Source organism: Garra rufa, chromosome 18, assembly GCF_049309525.1.
Source record: "Garra rufa chromosome 18, GarRuf1.0, whole genome shotgun sequence".
Lineage (NCBI taxonomy): Eukaryota > Metazoa > Chordata > Actinopteri > Cypriniformes > Cyprinidae > Garra > Garra rufa.
Genome location: NC_133378.1, coordinates 18,894,788 through 18,918,316, shown reverse-complemented (window position 1 = coordinate 18,918,316; position 23,529 = coordinate 18,894,788). Strand labels below are relative to the sequence as shown.

The 23,529-nt window shown below is 37.0% G+C and overlaps 1 protein-coding gene across 1 annotated transcript; it reads right to left on the bottom strand.

Moving 5' to 3' along the window:
• Nucleotides 1–681: 681 nt before the first annotated feature.
• Nucleotides 682–22,895, bottom strand: avpr2ab (arginine vasopressin receptor 2a, duplicate b). The gene is made up of 6 exons (XM_073822874.1): nt 22,585–22,895; nt 11,379–11,765; nt 9,605–9,850; nt 9,375–9,521; nt 6,037–6,649; nt 682–2,548 (listed from the first exon to the last, which is right to left on the bottom strand). The coding sequence occupies exons 2-6, from the start codon at nt 11,760–11,762 to the stop codon at nt 2,346–2,348; spliced, it is 1,593 nt and encodes a 530-aa protein (XP_073678975.1). The 5' UTR covers nt 11,763–11,765; nt 22,585–22,895; the 3' UTR covers nt 682–2,345.
• Between the last annotated feature and the right edge of the window lie 634 nt (nt 22,896–23,529).

The window sequence follows — 23,529 nt, the reverse complement described above, 5'->3', positions numbered from 1 at the left end:
TGAACACACTGGTTTGTACTGCAAACAGTTTTATTGTTTACCGCACGTTGTTATTCTTCTTGTTAATTACCTACAGCGGATGATGAACTGGAACTTAAGAGTTGATGAAAAAGGTGGATAAAATGGTGTTCTTGAGGTGAAAAACATTTTCTCCTTTTCTCCCACAAAGTTTATGGATTGTCCTATAAACAAGTGTTTACCTTATGAAGAAATTAAGGACCAAAATAAAGAAGAACAAAGAGTAAGTTGATATAAAAAATAATTTATTACAATGTTGATCATATTTTAGGTACTGCACATATGTGCTAAATGATTCTATGATTATCTATTATGCATTGAATATAACAAAAAGGTCACTAGCAATTTGTTTTTTGAATGTTTCCAATATCTAATCACTATTTTTTACTAATATCCAACAGTTAGTAGTTTACAGTATATCAAGGTCATTGATACACTGTTAGACAATAAATATCATATTGAGAAACAGTATATTTGTCCCAATCAAGACTGATTGTTTATGGAAATGACATGATTTGTTGCCTTCTGTTAAATGGGGAAAATGAAAATGCATTTCCACTCAGCAAGAATGTCAATCATTTTGTCATCAAGCATGAAATGTGATACAAAAAATGTCCCTAAAATGTGAGTTCCTCTCTTTTCAAGCTGTGTAGACTAAAGTAAGCGAGTTTTGGACTTCCAGAATGAATTTATGGTTGAAATGTGTTTATAATAATAATTCTTCAAGCAGAAATGTGAGATTGAGCTAGCCTCCTAAAACTACTACAGACACTACTGAATTTCTAAGTGCACTGACTGAGTACCTTAGGAATCTGTGCGTTGCAAACATACATGTACATATGTATATAATACTTTTTTTATAATAAGGCGCTTAAGTTGCAGTGTAGTATTTTTTCTGTATTCTTCAAAACATCTTAATTATAATGTTTAGAATATTTTCTGTACAAATAAGTTACTTTGAAGCATTTGAATGGTCCCCTGTTTCCAGATGAGCACAAAATCAAGCAAATACCAGAGGTAGAGCTAAAAGAGTGATGTATGAGTGTGACTGAAATCGGTGTGATTAGTGTGCATGTATATACATAACGTAGAGATTTCAACTCTAGCAGTTGCTCCCAGAATTTCAGAATTTTGCTACCTACAATATTTAGACTGGAAATTGACCAGTATATTGCTATTCGTCTACCATTACCCTGTTTCTTCTGTGTAAAAAAAAGAAGTTATTTCTCACCCAAAACATATAAAAAGAAAATTAAAATGCTATTGATTTTTTTTTTTACAAGGATTTCCCAGAACTGTGAGGATGCGTACATAGTACTGGTTGTACTGAAATGCGTTACACAATCAACAGCTGCTAAACAATGTGTTATTTCTTTGCTTTGGTACATTAAACCACTAAAATGACCAACACAGAAAATTAAATTTCATGCTCAGCTTTTGTGTCCAGAGGTGGTCAAATGTTCTGCCCACTATAACACCTTCCACTGCCAGAACTCTAATCATTTAATAGCTAATACTGTAGACCAATGTAATTCACAGTGTCTTCTGAACGCTTTACATTTGTTATATAGTTTAAATATGATTCGGAAAGTCACTGTCTCTCTAAGCTGCCACTTGTGTTTGATTCCCACAATCAGGCTGATATTTTCATAACATTCTTGCTGGTGGTGGATATGTTCCCTTAAACTTCTCAGGCTCTTATTCTCATCTTGCCGCTGGTCTTCTGAAGCTTGTCCGGAGCAGAGCCAGATAACCTTTTGTCCATTTTGTATGCACTGTTCACATGCCTTTTTTCTTTTCCCGTTATCGCATTTTCCACGCTTACTTTAGACTGTAAAGTCTGATATAATCCTGCAACCCTAATCTATAAAAACACTTGGTTGAGACATGAAAGAAAGATAGAGAAGAATGGAGGATCTTCGATCCTTTGCTTCCAGACAGCTGTCTGTAAAATGCACTGTGCATGGCAACGTGATTTTGTCTTTGTAACAGATGCAACGTTGTTGATGACAGATCAGTATCTGCTTTTCAGATTGTGTAACCGCCATGTACCTGAATCTAAAGTAGTCAGGACATTACCTCAGTCCTGTTCCAAACAACACACTTTCTGCACACATGTGCAGCTGGCACTTGTCCGTGAAGTTCACAAGACCGTAGGGCGTCCCATTTGTCATTTTAAATTCTAAAAAGGTGTTTATGATGCCAGCTGTGCCCTATGTCATCAACATGGGCAAAGATTGGCATCTGGGACAGGATCTAGCCCGTCACGTCTGTGGTGTGTTTGCCGTGTGCTGGTGTGTGTGCGTGCAGTCGAATCAGGCCAGAGGTCAGTATATGGAGTCCTTGGTGTTGGTTGATGTGTGAGTTGCGGTTGAATCGTCCGGCAGCGAACCTCTGCGTGGGGATCTGGTATGGCAGCGCAGCAGTGCGAGCAGCTCACGGGACACACTGTTAGAGAAGGCTGTGTAGATCCATGGGTTAGTGCAGGAGTTTAGACTGGCTAGTAGCATCAGGATAGTGAAAGCAGCCCCTGCATGAGAGATAAATGCAAACTCAAAGCCAGGAAATAACACTTGTATTCATTACTGCGTTGACAGCACTACAATATTGCGATATCTTTGTGTGAATATAATTTGTCAAGGTTTATGAGATTTTCCCTGTTTTATCATCTGTCGGGCAAAAGTCTTAAAAATTGCTTAGAAAAGCATTAGTAATAAAGCCTGTAATACAATAGTGTTACACTTTATAGAAATAACTGCTTTAACTAGGACAGATATCATCATAAACCAAGGGAAAAATATACATAATACATACATGCAGTGCCTTGTATGTGCGAAAGTATTCATACCCCTTTATTTTTTTTCATGTTTTGTTATGTTGCAGCCTTATGTGAAAACTGCTTTCAATTACTTTTTTCCACATCAATCTACACTCCATACACCAGAATGACAAAGCACAAAACAGGTTTGTAACAGCTTTGCAAATTTATTAGAAATAAATAACTGAAATGATTCCATTGCATAAGTATTCATACCCTTTTCTGGGACACTTGAAATTTAGCCCAGGGGCACTCACGTCGCTTTTAGATGTTACTACACTTTGAGTGGAGTTAAACTGTGGCAAATTTGTTTAAATGAACATGATTTGGAAAGGCACACACCTCTCAGAAAAGGTCTAACAGCTGAAAATGCATATCAGAGCAAAAAACAAGCCCTGATGTCAAAATAACTGCCTGTAGAGCTCAGAAACAGGCTTGCATCAAGTTCAGAAAATAATTCTGCTGCACTGAAGGTTCACAGAAGCATGTAGCCTCCATTATCCATAATGGAAGATGCTTGGAACAACTAGGACTCTTTCTAGAAGGGGTCCAAACTCAATCATCTCCTCAGTGAAGACACATGAAAACCCACTTGGAATTTGCAAAAAAAAAAAAAAAACACCTAAAGGACCCTCAGACTTTGAAAAAACAAGATTCTCTGGTCTGATGAACCTCAATTCCAAGCATCATGTTTGGAGGAAATCAGGCACTGCTCATCACCTGCAGAGTATCATCCCAAAAGGAAAGTGTGCTGGTAGCAGTCTCATAATGTGGGGCCTTCTTTTTAGTGGCAGGGACTGACAATTTTGGACTGACCAAAATATTGAGATAGCCTTAAAGGGATAGTTCACCCAAAAATGAAAATTTGATGTTTATCTGCTTACCCCCAGGGCATCCAAGATGTAGGTGACTTTGTTTCCTCAGCAGAACACAAACGAAAGATTTTTAACGAAAACTGGTGCAGTCTGTCAGCCAAATAATGGGAGTGGATGGGAACTAGACCTTTAAAAGTAAACAAAAACATGCACAGACAAATCCAAATTACACCCTGCGGCTCGTGACGATACATTGATGTCCTAAGACATGAAACGATCGGTTTTTGCGAAAAACTGAACAGTATTTAAATCAATTTTTACCTTTGATACACAGCCACATCCATCTGTCATGAGCACGAGTTTAGCATCAGGCATGTTACATGTGCACGCGCTCTGGCGTAGTATACACACCGCAGGGTGTAATTTGGATTTGTCTGTGCATGTTTTTGTTTACTTTTAAAGGTCTGGTGCCCATCCACTCCCATTATTTGGCTGACAGACTGCACTGGTTTTCGTTAAAAATCTTTGTTTGTGTTCTGCTGAGGAAACAAAGTCACCTACATCTTGGATGCCCTGGGGGTAAGCAGATAAACATCAAATTTTCATTTTTGGGTGAACCATCCCTTTAATAAAGACTCCAGAGCATTCAGAACCTCAGACAAGGCAGAAGGTTAACCTTCCAAAAGGACAATGAACCTAAGCACACAGCCAGAGCCTTAGGTTAAATGCAATCAAATTTTTCTGGAGAAACCTGAAAAAATCTGCCAGACCCCATCCAAGCTGACAGAGCTTGAGAGGTGAAGAGGTGAGGCAAAGAATTGCAGATAATTCCCAAATGCAGATGTGCAAAGCTTGTTGCATCATACCGAAAAAAACTTGAGGCTGTAAAGGTGCATTAAATAAGTACTGAGTTAAGGGTATGGATACTAATGCAGTGTACTTATTTCAGTGTTTTTTCATACATTTGCAAAGTTGTCACAAATTAGTTTTTTTGCTTTGTCATTATGGTGTATGGAGCGTAAATTGATGTGGGGAAAAAAGTAAAGCAGTTTAACATAAGGCTGCAACATAACAAAATGTGAAAAAATGAAGGCGTATGAATACTTTTGCAAGGCACTGTATACATAATACAGCTGTTCAAAAGTTTGGGTTTGATAACATTTTTATTTAAGTCGCTTATGTTAAACAAGGCTGCATTTATCTAATTAAATTACAGTAAATTGGAAATAGTGTGAAATATTATTACAATTTAAATAACTTTTGAATATATTTAAATGCATTTTAAAATGTAGTTTATTCCCATGATGGCAAAACTGAATTGTCAGCAGCCATTACATCAGTTATCAGTGTCACATGATCCTTTAGAAATCATTTTAATATACAAATTTGCTGTTTAAAAAGAAGTTCAAAACTTCTGTTAAAATGGAATTTTTTAACATTATAAATGTTTTTACTAACATTTTGATCAATTTAATGCATCCTTAATGAATAAATTTCTTTCAAGCCAGAGCTTTCGAGCAGTAATGTATAATGAAAAAGGCCAGTGAGATGCGAAATATAATAATAAAAGCTATATACCAAGTCCTCTAATCTAAACAAAAACAATATATATATAAAAGACTAAAACGCATCTTTAGGAGTCGGTTTGTGCTGGTTTTCATAGTGATTTGGTTGCCAGGTGGCTGGTCAAACTGTGCAGAAAGTCCAGTCTATTACAAAGGTGTAAATACCAATGAGATTACCCAATACTCTGGTGAGTGAGCAGGTGTTTGTCTGTTTATGTGTTAAGGGAAAAGCAAGCAGGGGACAGTTAAATAAAGAAGAGGAAAATAAAAAGGGGGACACACTGAAAACATGATTGATTATTTCTGCTCCTGGAGATCTCCCCTCCCACAGACATCAGTTCCAGCCAAGCTCTAACACACCTGCCTGCAATTTCCAAGCAACCTTGAAGACCCTGATGAACTGATTCATGTGTTTTTGATTGTGCTTGGAACAAAACTCTGCGGGAAGGTAGATTTCCAAGAACGGGCATCTCTGTTTTTGAGATATTCCTGGAGAATGCGCTGTTTGTTTGGTTATGAACACCACCCTGCTGATGGCAAAGTTGAATTTTCAGCATCATTACGCCAGTCTTCAGTGTCACATGATTTTTTTTAGAAATCATTCTAATATGCTGACATGCTGCTTAAGAAACATTTATTATCATCTATATTGAAAACAGTTCTGCTGCTTAATATATTTATGAAATTTGCTGCCTGATTGTGAAGTAATTTCCTATTACAGAATATCTCCTATTATGCTATGAACCTGTTTAGCATCCAAGAAGCCTTATTGTGTGACTGTACAAAACATGTATATGCATCTGTTGGCTTAAAGTCTGACCTTGGTTTGGTGGGTCGGGGTCCCAGGCTGCCCATAACTGAACAATAAAGAAAGGAGACCAGCAGATGGTGTAGACCAGCACAATGACAAGAGTCATCCTCACCGTCTTAGACATGGCCTTAGTCACACCTGGGAGAGGCGGTGGGTGCGAATAGTCGGTCGGAAGGGGAAAAGCATCTGGAAGCACGTCTGGCCACAGTTCAGAAGCTCCAGAGGTATTTGGGTGTCCAGCCAGCGCACACACGCTATTGGCTGATAATGACTGAGAATGGGAGGGGTCTGAGAGATGGTTGGTGGGGTTTTGCAGGTGAGTTTGGATGGAGGGCTCGTAGACAGAGCTCCTACAGGGTATAGTATGAGAGTAGCCATCATATAAGGTTGAGGAAGAAGCTTCCTCTCCTGCATGATGTGAGGGGCTGCAGTGAGCTTGACTGAGACTGCTGTCAGCAGCATGGTAGCTGTGTCTGCTCTGTCTGGATCTCTCTCTGGTCCTTCCTCTGCCTCCCTCCCGCTGAGGAAAGTGGAAGAAGACAGAGTTCCTTTTAAATTCTGCCGTCACCACCCGCTCAGACTTCAGGTAGATATTGTCATGGATTTCTCTAAAGATGCGAACCTGAGGTGAACAAGAGATACATCAGCGTAAAAATACTCCCACTGTGGGTCCAGAGTCCAGAGTGTGCCATTTAGAATTAAACTAAGAATACATTTTAAAATGCAATCATATGGGATGTGTTACAGGACTTCTGGGAATGTTCTTTTTACCATTTTCACAGTAAACTAAATTTAAACTAATAGTTTTTACCTCCAAAAACCATACATTTGACAGTATTCTACAGTAAATATACATATAATGTGATGGTAAACTATTTACCTGACATCGTTTTTTTTAACCATATACATTAACTTACAGTTAATCTATTAACAGTTTTTTTTTTCTGTAGCATTTTACTTTACTTTACATTTACAATAAATGTACTTTTTGAATAAAACTGTTTTTACAACTTTCTAGGTACACAGATCCTCCATAGCCTTACACTAGAAAAAGAGCAAAAGCTAGTCTGAGAAAAATTATACATGGCAACAGTTGCTGGTCTATAGAAGTTTGTTTCCACCACTGAATAAAAAAATGTTATTGCGATTTATTTTTTATCTCACAATAAAAATATTTTTTTTTATCAGAAGTGCATGATACAAACTCACAATTTTGACTTTAAATAAACTGATAATTTATATCTCACAATTCTGACTTGAAGGGGCTATATGCAATTTACTGAAATTTAAACTCGCGACTGACACCTGTGGCCAAAAAACGGAAATGCTCTTCCTTTCTGCTCGCTCTCGCAGCGCGCTCGTACGTACACACTTGACAAGTCATCCGCTGCAAAGAAGTCAACATTATGTTTACAGAGGTAAGAACAGTCAAATACATATTGTTTGAGAAACTAAGTTTGTTTGCAATATATATGACACAACAAAATGCACAGTAGTGCTTCAGAGTTATATAGTAATAGTGTTTGTATATTTTAGTGTTTGTTTTTGAATAGTTTGAGTGTTTTATAAATTGTAACATAAAATGAAGATAACGTGTCACAAAATGACACAGATCTGAGCTCCCTCCAAGGCTCAAATGCGAAGCCGATGTTCACTCTAGTCCTTGCTCGGTGCCGGTCGCTCTCAATCCTCGATCTTTTTCGGGCACTTGTCAGGGGTTTAACTTTTTTAGTCTTCTGTGGAGTTACTGTTGGTGTCAGAGTTGTCCTGGGTCTCTTCTGTGTATTCGCACAATCCATTGCACTGCTTGCGAATGTAGGCTAATTGCTGACTAGCGGTGGTGGCAGAGTGATCTGAAACGTTTAACATGAACGCGCTTGACGTCACATCTGCAGACAGTGCGCGAAAAATCAGACCCGACAGAAAATAGGAAAAATAGGATACAGGCTTATAGGTGCACCCACTGTGAGCTGACAAGGTGTCAGTATGCTCATCAGGAGATGTTTGAGTCATAAATGGTCAAAAAAAAAGGCTATTGTTACGTTTATTTTGGGGAAAAAGTTGCATATGTCAGAAAAATTCTCAGAATTGAGTTTACTTCTCAGAATTGCGAATTTGTCTCACAATTCTGACTATATAACTTGTAATTATGATTTTATGTCACGCAATTATGAAAAAAAAGTCAGAATTGCAAGTTTGTATCACCCAGTTCTGAGAAAAAAAGTCAGAATTGCCAGACGTAAACTCGCAATTGCAAGGAAAAAGTCCTAATTGTGAGATAAAAAGTCACAATTGCGAGATATAAACGCAGAGAATTGCGAATTTGACACACAATTTTAAATTGCAATTGTGAGTTCATGTCATGCAATTATGAGAAAAAAAGTTGGAATTGCAGGTTTTGTATCGCAATTCTGAGAAAAGAAGTCAGAAAAAAATCTCAAAATTGAGTTTACTTCTCAAATGACTTTATAACTTGCAGTTGCAAGTTTGTCACACAGTTATGAGAAAAAAAGTCAAAATTGCAAATTTGTATCACGCAGTTCTAAGAAAAAAGTCAGAACTGCAAGTTTGTTTTATGCAGTTCTGAGAAAAAAGTCAAAATTCCAAGATGTAAACCCGCAATTACAAAAAAAGTCAGAAATGTTAAATAAAAAGTCGCAATTCTGAGTTTTTGTCACGCAATTACGAGAAAAAAGTCAGAATTGCAAGTTTGTATCACGCAATTCTAAGAAAAAAAGTCAGAACTGCAAGATGTAAAAAGTCAGAATTGTAAGATGAACAGTTGCAATTACTTTATGTTTAATTAAGTGGTGGAAAGTGGCTTCTATTACTGGTCAGTAACAGTTTTAGGAAACGCTTTTTGTATACCTTAAAATGTATTCAATGTATACATTTTATTAGTTCATGCTTTCAGAGAAATCAAACCAATGTCTTTGGCATTGCAAAATAAGCAAACAGAAAGCCTAAATACATAAAAATGATTACCAAACCTGTTTTGGGCTATGGAAATTCCTCTGTGGTGTTACAGTGAATTTCCTCTAATTGCAATTAAGTAAATTCCTTATCCTGTCATTCAAATTCAACATCCAACTCATGAATTAAAAAGGAGCCAATTATTAAATTCTGAATTTCACCCAAAACTGACAGAGTCAACAGATTGTACCCTGCAGTACATCTAATTCCCATTAAACAAGCCAAGTCTTCGATATTTGCATAATATACACCATGTCCTAATGCTATAAAGCATTGTTAGACAAGAAATGTCAAAATTTCTTTTCTTTAATTTTCATTTAATTTAAAAAAATGTGTAGGCAGTGAGAGATTCAGAAGAAAAAAGTTGGAGATACCTGACAGACAGTGATGATTAAGGCTGGCAATACGAATACAGCCACAGTCATCCAGGTGACATATGCTTTAAGACCCCATGGCTCAGCAAAGTGGCCCCAGCATTCAAACACCCCAGGGGACACCTCTGACCGCGAGAAGATAAACACCTGCGTGCAATGGTGGAGACAGTCATGAGCTTGACAAAACAGTTGTAAGCGTTTACTTCTTACCTGTAAGTAAGATCGTTTACCTGTGGCAAACTAAGCACAAGGGCCAGGCCCCACGCAACTATAATGGGGGTGTTCCAGCGAGAGGGTGCGCCTCCGCGATATGCTTGCAGGGGGCAGCAGATAGCATAGTGCCGATCCACAGTCATAGCAACGATCATATAGGATGATGCAAACATCCCAACAATCTGCAAATACTTGACAGAGCGACACAGAGCGTCAGGCCCCTGGAAGTGCTCTGTGATGTCCCACACCAGCTGTGGCAGCACCTGAGGACAAAATAAAGACATAAATTTGAAGTCAAAAGTTTAAATACACCTTGCAGAATCTGCTAAATGTTTATTATTTTACCAAAATAAGAGGGATCATGCCTCTGTCGCTTCTGAAGGGCAGTACTGAATGAAAAAATATGATGTTTAGGCAAAATAAGAAAAATGTACACATCCTCATTTTGTTCAAAAGTTTATACCCCTGGCTCTTAATGCATCGTGTTTCCTTCTGGAGCATCAGTGAGCATTTAAACCTTCTGTTTTAGTTGCATACGAGTTCCCTCAGTTGTCCTCAGTGTGAAAAGATGGATTTTAAAATCATACAGTTTTTCTTGGAAAGGGGTCAAATACACAAAAATGCTGAAAAAAATCAAAGAATTTGAAGGACTTAAAGGATTTTTCTGAAGAACAGCGGGCAGTTTAACTGTTCAGGAACTCATGAACAACTATCACTAAACAAAAAACACAGCTGTGGATTATTCAGGTCACAACACAGTAATAAGAATCAAGTGTATGTCAACTTTTGAACAGGGTCGTTTTTATAAAAAATGTTTAATTATTTTCTCTTGTGGACTATATGTAAATGTGTTTTATTCAGGTCAGTACTAAATAAAAAATAACATTCATTTTGTATGATCCCTCTTATTCTTTTCAAATAATTAACATTTTGCAGATTCTGCAAGGTGTATGTAAACTTTTGACTTCAACTGTATCATTCAGGCACAAAAACTCTAGATGGCACATACTGAGGTCCTTTTACATGCAGTTACATCAATTAATACATGGCAGAAGCTGATTGGCCTTTGCTCATTCTGCAGCCAATGAGATCGCAACCCTCCACCTCCCTTAGCACCACTTGTCTAGAAAAATTGTTAAATAGACTAGCAACTGCACGTTCAAGGTACAGAAAGGTAGTAAGGACATTGTTAAAATAGTGCATATCACATCAGTGATCAATCGTAATTTTACGAAACTATGAGAATAATTTTTGTGCATAAAGAAAATAAAAACAATGACTTTATTCAACAATTTGTTCCCTTCCGTGTCAGTTCTGTGTTACTACTTTTCTGGGCCTTAGCATTAGTAGCGTATTTGTGTTGCTGTTTACGCAGGGTCAGAAAGCTCTCAGATTTAATCAAAAATATCTTAATTTGTGTTCTGAAGATGAACAAATGTCTTACGGGTTTGGAATGACATGAGGGTGGGTAATTAACAACAGAATTTTCAATTTTGGGTGAACTTTCCTTTTAAACATGTAGAGCATTCATTTATTTAATTATACTGCAGTTATTGAGATTTGATAATCACACAAAGCCATATCACGATTTCATTTTTTAAAATTAATTATGCTGCCCTAATAATATCTAGAACTTCCCTTCCGACACAACATTACTCCCACACGGGATACTTAAACTGCATTTTAATAAATGTAGTCTCACTATATGTTTCCATTTAGGTCAACAATTACTTAGCTGTTAAGCTCATTTGACTGCACTTATCATTTTTAATAGTCTCAATAGGCTGTTACCTGAAAGAAGGCCACTACCAGGTCAGCCACACATAGATTGACCATGAAGAGGTGCATGGGAGCGTGATGTTTCTTCCTACGCAGCAGCACCCACAGCACAAATCCATTACCCAGAGTGGTGAGGGCAAGCACCAACCCCAGCACCCCGATCTCCGCCTGGGCCAAGGCTTGGTCCCGTACCCGTGGAGGGGCAACTGGCTGGATTGTGGGCCTTGTGGTGGTCCATGTAACATTCTCTGATGGAAACAACCAGAGGAAAGCCCCCGTGCCCCCATAGCTGCTGCTGAGATTGAAGAGGGAGCTGGACAGGTCCGGTGGCCCCTCCATCTCCAGCACAGAGCGATTGGGCTGACCCAGATTCTCTTCCCAAGAGGCCATCCTCATGACCTACAACGAGAAGGACAGACATGAGAGGCAGAACCAAAACATCCCGACACTGATCCCTCACTGGCCTAAATTGTTAAACAAACAGTTGTAAATCATTTTAATAAAATTAGGTCAAATGAATTTCATTTTGTTGGCTATTTCTGTAGCTCTTGCAGAAGAGTAAAGGAATGGAGGCGTCTAAATCGAATGAGGCATTAGGATGTCTCCTATATCGTCTCGAATTAAATGCTCCATCTCAGCTCCTGTTTTTAGAGAAAGCTCTTAAATCATTTTAAAGAGATAGTTCACCCAAAAATGAAAATTCTGTCATTAATTACTCACTCTCATGTCGTTCCAAACCCGCAAGACCTTTGTTCATCTTTAGAACTCAAATTAAGATATTTTTGGTGAAATCCAAGAGCTTTTCGACCCTGCATAGACAGCAACGCAACTGACACGTTCAAGTCCCAGAAGGTAGTAAGGACATTGTTAAAATAGTCCATGTGACAAAAAGTATTCTCGTAGCGTCTTAACATTACGGTTGAACCACTGATGTCACATGGACTATTTTAAAAATGTCCTTACTAACTTCTGGCACTTGAACGTGGTAGTTGCGTTGCAGTCTATGCAGGGTCAGTAAGCTTTAGGATTTAATAAAAAACAAATATCTTGTCATGTTTGATTAGATTAAAACAAACTCTGGTGCGATTGCTCTGTTAGTGCGGTTCATTTAAGTAAGTGTAAATGCTGCTATCCGAACCATGGTGTGCACCAAACAAGCGGACCAAGACTGCTAAAAAGATGGGTCTCGGTCCACTTCCAAACAAACTCCGGTGTGGTTCGACTGAAATATAAAAGCGACACAGAACAAATACTTGTAAACAAACCAAAAACAGGAAGTAATGACAAGATAAGACAATATGCGACATAATGTCGTCTGCTGAACTAAGCGTGTTCACCTTTTTCTTTTGTTTGGAGTGTTCAGTCAGTTCCGTCACAAAATATACGTCATTCAACCCAACCAATCAGGTTGTGAACGTATCACTATGCCTTTAGGTTCGGTATCTTTAGGTTTGCTGTCAAAAATGCCAGTGTGAACTGAACACTAAGCGGATCAGGACCAAATGTATCATTTTCCTTTTTGGTCCAGACCAAATGAACCAAACGAACCGAAATACAAGTGCGAACACACCCTTAATTTGTCTTTCGAAGATGAATTTGTCTTATGGGTTTTGGAGGGTGAGTAATTAATGACAGAATTTTCATTTTTGTCATCAACTGTCCCTTTAAATCATTGTGTTTTCATTAACTACACATGTACTCAACAGACTTTTGAGTTTAGTTTTGAGGTTTGGAACAAAAGGAATGCAAACGTGAAAGTACAAATAATACAATTGTTTATGAATGTATTAATGCCAGCTTTGAGTCATTGTCTTTCTGCAACCTCCACATAAAACATTTAGAAAGCCCTCGAATCTCTGTATATCTGCCTCATTAAGATGCTGTGTGGATTATTATGACCAGCTGCTAAAACACATTTAAGAACATTTATTTAGCAAATATATGAAAGGCAAATCTGAGATGTTCTTGGGATTTACTTATCCTTTGTCTCCAAACATAATTGCGGTGAGACTGAGAAAAAAAAATTATGAAAGGGATATGGGAACACTTATGGTTTAAACCCCTCTTTTGGATACACAGTGAATGAGTGAGGCATGGATGGGGGAGGTGGGTAGGAGGACAGGCTTTCAAGGGCTAAATGGAGGCAGACTTTAAAGGTGTCTGTAATTATGATGTGCTGACATACTCTACGGTATAACTGAAATGGTGGGTCCAAGAGTAAGTTTTGTGAAAATGCTTGCTTTTACTTACATTAAACTTAATTTTTGCCTAATTTATTGAATATGCTCATAAACTGCACACTTTGAAAGGGCTTTTAATTTACCATACATGCATAGTGGTATTAAGAAAATATGAAATCAAATAGGAGTAAAAGTGCAAAAGCATTTAAGAAAACAACATCTAATAATAAAGGTAGAACAGTCTGGGTTATTGCGAAGAGCACTGCCACTATGAGGAGAAAATGTGTGGTTGTATTAAAGGATTAGTTCACTCCAGAATTAAAATTTCCTGATAATTTGTTTACCTCTATGTCATCCAAGATGTTCATGTCTTTCTTTCTTCACTTAAAAAGTAATGAAGGTTTTTGAGGAAAATATTCTAGGATTTTCTCCATATAGAGGACTTTAACGGGGATCAACGGGTTGAGGGGCGAAACTGCAGTTTCAATGCAGCTTTAAAGGTCTCTACACGATCCCAGATGAGGAATAAGGGTCTTATCTAGCGAAACGATCTGTCGTTTTCGTGAAAAAATAAAATTTATATACTTTTTAACCACAAATGAAGTACACAGACGAAGAACTAACTGTGCGTGACCTTTCCAACTTGATTACGTAATAGGTGAAGTCATAGATGCGCATTGGAGAGCTAGTGCAATTTGTGGTTAAAAAGTATATACATTTTTCTTTTTTTTTAGAAAATGACTGATCGTTTTGCTAGATAAGACCTTATTCCTCAGCTGCGATCTTCTTGAGCCCTTTGAAGCTGCATTGAACTGCAATTTGGACCACAATATGGAGAAAAATCCTAAAATGTTTTTTTTTTTCAAAAACCTAGACTGAGGAGAGAAAGACATGAACATCTTGGATGACATTAGGGCTGAGTAAATTATCAGGAAATTTTAATTCAGGAGTGAACTAATCCTTTAATAAGTCTCACACAGACAGGCTGAAAAGACTAGCCTGATTTAAATTTGATTAATGTGCAAAGTTTTTTTTATTCAGCATAAATTTATATTTTTATTCAGCATTAAATTAAAATATTTTAATATTTTTTTAATTTAATGTATTAAATATTTTAACACATTAAACAGAACTAGAAATAAGGACATTTATAATGCTAAAATATTTCTATTTCAAATAAATGCTGTTCTTTTGAATGTTCTGTCAAAGAATCCTGCAATAAATAAATAAATCCTCAATATTAAGCAGCACAACTGTTTTCAACAGGTTTCTTGAGCAACAAATCAGCATATTACAATGAATTCTGAATGATCACGTGACACTGAAGACTAAAGTAATAAATCTTGTTGTTTTAACTGTATATTTGACCAAATGCAGCTTTGGTGAGCATAAAACACTTATTTTAAAACATTAAAAACATCCTACCGAACTGAAGCTTCTGAATGGTCGTGTAAATCATTTGGATATTGAATAGTATGTTGTAGTCTCTGGAATACAAGGCATTGATTTTGTGTGGTTGTGCTTTGTGTTTGTTTTCTTTGACATTTTCTTTGATTCTTCTGCTGTTTGTTAGCTCGTACGTGTTGTTTAGCCTTCCATGGGTGTATTCCTGTCAGCGTGTTTATGATTTATGTGAAGATTAGCAAGAATGGAACCAGAAAGCTTTCGAGTGCGGTTTGTTTTAAAATTAGCTCTTGATTTAAGTCCAAGTCTCAGAGACCTGCAATATTTCATTCACTTCATTCATTCTCACTCACTCAGTCTTCCTGCTCTCACTCTCTCAGTCCATCTGGAGTGGTCGTTTTCATCTTTCGTTTGCATAATCAATTCACAACAGAAATAGCCACTTCAGAGCTGTGCTGGTTACAGAGTCCTAATGAAAGCCTTCCAATTGTAACACAAAGCCTGGCAAGGTCTTCCTTCGATGTTGCCCACGGAAAGCCCGTCAGTCGCTCGTGCTGTCCAGTTTGTCGTCTGTTCGCACTCTTTGCATGTCCCAAGTACTTTCCATTACCTACTTTGGTACCTCCTGGGAAATTACAGAAAGAGCCTTCTCACACGCTCTGGGTCTTTAAATGTGTCTGATGCACATGTGCTGGCACTGGCTATTCATCAGGAGGCTGAAAGTGGCTCTGTGATGTGCCCCTGCTAGGCATGTGTGCATGAAGCGCTCAGACGAGGCTTCCCGCAAGATAAAGCATTAAAAATCAGATCTCTTTCATTTCTCATGTTGAGACTACACAAAGAGCAAATGGAATCTCTGGCAACTCAGATTTTTCTACTAAGAAAATCTTCAGAAATATCAGATGCAAACCTTTATTTTTAAAGGGAACCCCGGGTATTAAGACTTGTATGGCTTAATATAACGCAAATTATGTCTCTTATTGAGATATGTAGTAGAAAGATTTACGTTACCTTAAAAAGTCACATAATTCTATGCATATTTTGGACACAGCTCAGAAAATAAAATACTGTTACGATGCCACATTGTTTGGCTTTTGGTTGTAATTTTCAGTCGAAGGACAATAAGAGAAGCGATGCAAGTCTTCACTGCTTTGTTAGCGTTAAGAAAAATGGGAAGATGCCTGTGGATGAATAAAACTTCCTAAAGACCCACGTTTTTGTTTTCTTTACTTTAGACCTGATGCCTATGAGGCTTTTAGTCGACCACAGCTACTGAAAGTGCTTACAAGTGTCAAAGACAAGAAACGCTCAATGCCATCCTGGCAGGATGTAAACATGCCAATGTTGTGACGCCACAGCCATTGAAAGAGTTTCTCTGTGCCAATTTCACTCCTTGAGGGGAAAAATCGATAGTACAGCACTTGGTTTAAGCCTACACTTATATCCATCACCACCTGTAAGCTCTTTTTGTAGTTGTGGACATTGTAACAGTATTTCAGTTGTTGTGTTGAGTTTTGTTGCAATAAATATAGTAAAAAGTAGCGCATCGAGTGCAACCATTTGACATCATCGAAATAATGGCGCCCCCCATAGTCCAAAATATGTATAAAACGATGTGGGTTTTTCAAATAACGTAACTCTTTCATGGCTTTTCTACTACATCATTAATGTTATATTAAGCCATACAAGTTTTAATATCTGGGGTAAAAAAGGTTGGCATCTATGGTTCTATTAAGAACCTTTAACATTCATAGAACCTTTCCATTGTACAAAAGGTTCCTAATAGTAAAAAAAAGGTTCTTCAGGTTTTTAAAATGTTCTTCACACTAATAATACAATGGCTGTTCACCAAAACAAACCAAAAATTGTTCTTCTAAGGCACTGCTGTGAAAACCAACATTTTGGAACCTTGAAAGATCAATGAAAGAGCAATCAAAGAATCTGATCAAAACCACACCAAAGCTATCAGAGATGTGTTCTCTGCTTCTCAAACCTCCATCTGCTGGTTATCAGATGGATACTAAAAATATTCCACGTTTCCCGTGGTGCTCTGCTTAGAGGTCAAGGGGGCAGATGGAAAAAGAAGAGATGAGAGTGGAGGATGTGAAAGCCAACTGTGGAGAGCAGCAGTGCACTCATCCGTCTCTCTTGCTCCTTTGCTCCTCTCTCAGTTTGTATCCTCTCTCTGTTCACCTCTGCTGTTCACAGAATCTGACTTTCACGTAAATATCATCCTTTTACCAGATCAGCCTGTCCTTGATATCTCCTGATCTGTTCCAGCAATGGCACAATAACAGTTTGAGCAAAACTCAACCTGGTTCTTCACTTTGCAGCTGAGCTCTTAATGTTGATGGTCAGATGTAACCACTACCTTTCAGATCTCATCTGCTGAATGACTCTCCCGGGTTTTAAAAGTGATGCTTCCCAGACCGGTGGCTGCTCGGTGCCAACCCCGGGTCACATGACAGGAGGAAAGGACGGTCAAGCCACAGCACATGGGGAGCACTGGGACGTGAGCCCATGACCCTTAAGCGGCACTTTCTAAAGCTGTCTTGTGCTATCAAATACAAACACAAATCCTCCTCAAAGACTTAATTTAGAACAGAGCAAAACCTTGACTGAGAAAATAGATGACAGTTAAGGTAGAACAGGTCAGAAATGTCTTTACCTCCAGCACCACAAATATTACCTAATAAATTACACTTAATTGTGTGGCAAAGACTACATTTCATAATACTCATATTGAAAATAGAAAATAGTCTTAGATGTTCACCCAGGATGGTTTATTTTATCCTTCTGCCACTGAGTATAAATGGCCCAATCTCACAGTAAGCAGCGATGAAGTGCTGATAAGGAATTTATCAATGTACGTCAGCACATCAGAGTAGTGCATTATGTGGCTACACTGGAATCTGTGTGCGTACTTGTCTGGTAGACTAGGTGAAAAATATGTGTATGGAAAGTAATCCTTAATTTATGAACGTCTCCCAGGAATGCTTTACAGCAGGAGAAGCTACTGTGTAGTGCAGCCTCCCTATCTGTAAAGTAAAAGCAGAATGGATAGAGGAGAGTAGATGGAATGAAGAGAAAGTGGCAATTAACCAGCAGATCACTTGTGTGTCTCTTTTCTAATAGTAGCTGTCTGCCAGTCACTTACTGTGGGGCCTGAAAGTCTGAGAACACATTAAAATCTGTATTGTTCCCAATGAAGCCTGAAAGTGATTTGAAAGTCTGAGGATTTTCCGGAACATGAAAAACAAAGAAAAGTTATGATGTACAATTAAAAAGAAATAGTTCAGATTTTGCACCTTATTTTTGGGAGAGTAGTCAAATATTCATTTAACTATGTGACATTATTAAAGCCAAGTATGAATTTCATCAAGTTAGTGTTTTTAAGCATTTTACATTTATTCCAAAATAATAACTCAAGGCAGTAACTATGTAAACTAAACTATATATTTTATTTTTGAACTTATGTTCAGCAATTCTTTTTAATAGTTAACTTTGAGCTATTTTTAAATTTTTCAGATCATCAGTCATCAAAGCTCAGTAAATATTGGTCCCAGACACTGAGATTTACTTTAAATTTCACTTATTACTCACTAAACACTCCCACAGATCACGTTTCATGCCATTTTATGTCTTAGTTTGACGTAACAAAGTTATATCTAAATGTGTGAGTCGTTTAATTACTTTTTTAATTAGTCCTTGCATTAACGCCTTTATATTGTTCATTCGGACTGATTTGCGAACACAGAATGCACACAAACACAAGAGGCGGGATTTATCGCATTAACCAATCACAGCTCAACATAACCAGTCATATCCAATCATATCGTGATAGAGGCGTTGCCTCCTCTCATGTGACTTTCCCCCATTCATTCTTAATTACCCCCCAACAAACTCACCAAAGCTTTAGGGGGTCTGTTAAAACTCAGTGGGCTGCACTGTAACTTTACAGGACAATGTTTCTTTAGAAAACAAGTGATTTATATACTTTTTAATGTTAGATTTAGTATATTAGCATTGTTTTATTTTTGTACTATTTTTTTTTCTCATCCAATACCTTGAGAAGACACTGCATCCCTTGCATTCTCTGAGAAAACGCCCCTGCATACACACATATGTGACCCTGGACCACAAAACCAGTCATAAGTAGCACAAGTATAAATTATCAATTTTTCTTTTATGCCAAAAATCAATAGGATATTAAGTAAAGATTATGTTCCATAAAGATATTTTGTAAGATTCCTACAATAAATATATCAAAACTTAATTTTTGATTAGTAATATGCATTGCTACGAACTTTGGGCAAAGATTTAGACAACTTTAAAGGTGATTTTCTCAATATTTAGATTTTTTTGCACCCTCAGATTCCAGATTTTCAAATCTCGGCTATCTCAGCTAAATATTATTTTATTCTAACGATGGAAAGATTATTTTTTTGGCTTTCAGATAATATAAAAATCTAAATTTAAAAAAATTTACCCTTATGACTGGTTTTGTGGTCCAGGGTCATATATACTGTATATTACAAAAAATTGCAAAATAGAATTTTTTTTTCACTAGTTGTCTAAATCATTTGGTTTCAACTGTACATATATCTAACTTTAAAATCTTTGATTATTCTACATAGTTGTGGCTTTTATTAACTATTCTTGCTGTTTCCAAGAAAGAAAAAGAAAACACTTTCAAGTAGATCTCAGTTCTTCTTTATTTTACGTCTTTGTCAATCACAGGAAAACAGCCGCACCACAGGAAGGATGACTGTGTGATCCACCTATTTTCATGTGTTAGCGCTTTTGTTTATCTAACCCATTTCCACTGTCTGTTTGTCCTTTTATGTTTCAGCTCTGTTCCGTGCTTGGGTCAGAGCCCCAGAGTCCCTCCCAAAAACACACCCGCATTCCTCCAACACTGACAGATATTTACAGTGAGGTATAGTAGTGACAAACATTTGTTTGGAGATATTTAATTTAGAGTCTTTTCAAATGACAAATTGTATATATGATGTATGAATGGGTGTGTGTGAGAATGATGTTCATGCACTACTGACTACCCCACATTTACTCATTAACTTGTCACATATGTGACCCTGGACCACAAAACCAGTCATAAGGTTACATTTTACAAAACTGAGATATATACATCATCTGAAAGCTCAATAAATAAGCTTTCTATTGATGTATGGTTTGTTAGGATAGGATAATATTTGGCCGAGATACATCTATTTGAAAATCTGGAATCTAAGGGTGCAAAAAAAATCAAAATACTGAGAAAATCACCTTTAAAGTTGTCCAAATTAAGTTCTTAACAATGCATATTACTAATCAAAAAATACATTTTGATAGGTTTACAGTAGGAATTTTACAAAAAATCTTAAAGTAACATGATCTGTACTTAATTTCCTAATGATTTTTGACATAAAAGAAAATCAATAATTTTGACCCATACAATGTATTTTTGGCTATTGCTACAAATATACCCCAGCGAATTAAGACTGGTTTTGTGGTCCAGGGTCACATATATTCCTGTTTAAACAGATCACATTGCAACAGTCTTTAAATACACACCGAAACCTTGAAAAGATGAAAATAACACAACCGAAACTACAAATGCAATATAAGCAAACGGTCCATACTCTATTATCCTGCTTTATTCTGCAAAGGCTGAGCCATACACAACAAGGGAAACATAAGGCATCGGTGGACTTTGAAACCTCCCAGGTTCACAGAGAAAAGCTGCATGTTTGTTTACTTATAACGGGATTCTCTCAGTGATTTCAAAGTTCTTTGGCAGGCACATTAACTTTTGAGACATGAACCCAACCTGTGTTAATGCAGCTCTGGTAAACACCATTTAAATATAGGAATTTTCTCAGTCCACAGATTTAGAAACCTTTGTAAGGTTTCAACAAAAGCAGTCACCCATGTTTATTTAAGACGACTGTGATTCCAGTTTTGCAGCGTTAACAGGTTCCATCGCATAGCTACTTTTGTTTTCTAAATCCTGAACAATTAAGCATGCAGTGCTCTAAAGATTTTAACGAGCTTGCTGCATTAAGTTTTTCTTCTCTGGATTATTGCATGTAATGTCAAATGAAAATTTTCGTTAGTTTACATACATTAATCTAAGCCATGGTTCCTGTTCACAAAATCCTTTATGAGTCAATCAATCATAAACGTGACCGCCCCACATAATCACAATGAAGAAAATGTCCAGTGACTCAGCGGCTGTTCGTGGGTAAAGCTTTTTCATGGATGACTGTAAAGCTTTCTAAAGTCTTAATTACGAGGAAAATGAAAAGCACAAGAGCAATTAGCGTCGCTTTGAAACACACAGGCTCCAGTGTGTGTACACGAGGATGATGGATACACTGCGACCTTTCCAGCTGACCTCAGCCATCAAAATCTACTGGTCTGAATGGGTGTTTACCTCACAATGTGATGAACTGCAATAATGTAATAAGTATTTTATATCACTTTATATTCTACAAGTTAATTATATTAACATTGACTCTAAACTGAACTTTGATTTTAACTTCAATCTAGTAGGTTGCTGCTGCCCATATTCTGCACTCTAAAAAAAAATCTGTTTTGATATATTGTCAAAACCTGGCAGCTACTGGATATGGTTGTCAGAAATTCATAAACAATGATGATAGTGTTTCAGGCATTTCAAGATGGCATTGTGGCGGCTGTTTATTAGGCTACAGTTCATATATCAACGTGCTTGAACTATTAAAACATTAAACAATGAAACACAGCCCATGATGTTTTCCATGAGCATTTACAATGTGCGCAATATTACCCACATTATTATGGTAACACGACATTCAATACACTAAATAACTAAGCAATATCAAATGTTATCTACACCTAGTCCTATTCAAATAAAATATGTTTAAATACGATGCATCACACAGGGAATTCTGGAAACGTCATTTTACAGTTTATCAGATGACTAATTTTATGCTACAAAACACGGTTTAACAATATTTTATTATAAACGTACACGGGTTGCTTCAACAAAAATATGCTGTTATAGTAGACTGTAAAATAGGCAAACTCATATTTTTTTTACAAAGAACATTTTTCAGTAATTTAAGGTAACTTAATTAAGCAATTAACAGTTTTAACTGTAATATTTTACATGATCTTCCTGTCAAATTATGAACATTTTACAAACACTTCCTGTCATTTTAAATCATTAAGTCAGAAATCATGAAGTTTCTTACCTCAAGTCTTTACAGTAAGAAAATAAGCTAATAGATACATTTATCGCGATCAACAGTAAAATTAGGCTACATTTGCAATTCACCTCGTTGGTCCTGAGATAATTTGAAAAAGGTAACGTTATATATATAACGGTATACTATATATACAATATTCTAGTTTTAACTCTTTAGGCTATCGTTTTAATTTGCATTATGTTTAAAAACTGGAAAAGCAAGTTCGTTATGTATTTATTTGGTTGAATACCCAATATTCAATAATTAAATATGTACATGTATTTACCGATATTAAAGCCGTTTGACATTGTAGTGCCTGAAGGGAGCACGTGAGTGACAGTTCAGTAGTGCCCGCGAACAGAAGTCGCTACATGTGAGCGTTGATTGATTAGCAGCACTTACCTTCAGCCAGCTCCGTTTCTTCACTGTAAGTATTTCACTTTGCGATATAATCCACAGTTTTCTTCACGAACTAAGCCATATAATGCTCTGTCCATTCCACGTCCACGCCTTCTATGCTGACACTGAATCTGTTTTAGATATCCGCCGTCTACCATTGTAACTTTGTTTGGGAATTATGTCAAATATATGGGACTACTGCCAAAACATTCTGTTCGCTGTCAGTCAAAACTCATTTTGCCTACAGAGTTAAATGTGCTCCTATTCGTTCAGCTTTCAGATAGAACAGCAAAGTGCGTCTATATGTTATTCTCATGCTCTCTGTCTGTTATGTCTCAGTATATTCTCTGATCTGGTGCACGTACTAAACATAATTTGCTCTGTTCCTCCTACAGTCTCCCTCCCTTTCCAAAAACTCCTCCCCTCATTATTATTCATCCACACTGCAAAATATGAGGCGCCACGTAGGATTTAAATCAAACTCTGCTTATCAATACATACATAAAACACGTGCATATACACCTATAAATTACTCACATATACATGTATACTATTGGATGTTCAAATATATATATATGAAATACACGTGCACACTAATATGAAATCCACACCAATACATCTTCTGTTAGTAATGAATGCATATACACTTGTGAATAACTTGCGTATATAAACTTGAGACGTGCATACACCCAGACACACTCGCTTATACATTTAAACTCGATCCATGCATATACACCTACAACAACACACGCACATACATATAAACTCGCTGCATGCAGACACATACTTGCATATACAGTCGTGGCCAAAAGTTTTGAGAATGACACAAATATTAGTTTTCACAAAGTTTGCTGCTAAACTGCTTTTAGATCTTTGTTTCAGTTGTTTCTGTGATGTACTAAAATATAATTACAAGCACTTCATACATTTCAAAGGCTTTTATCGACA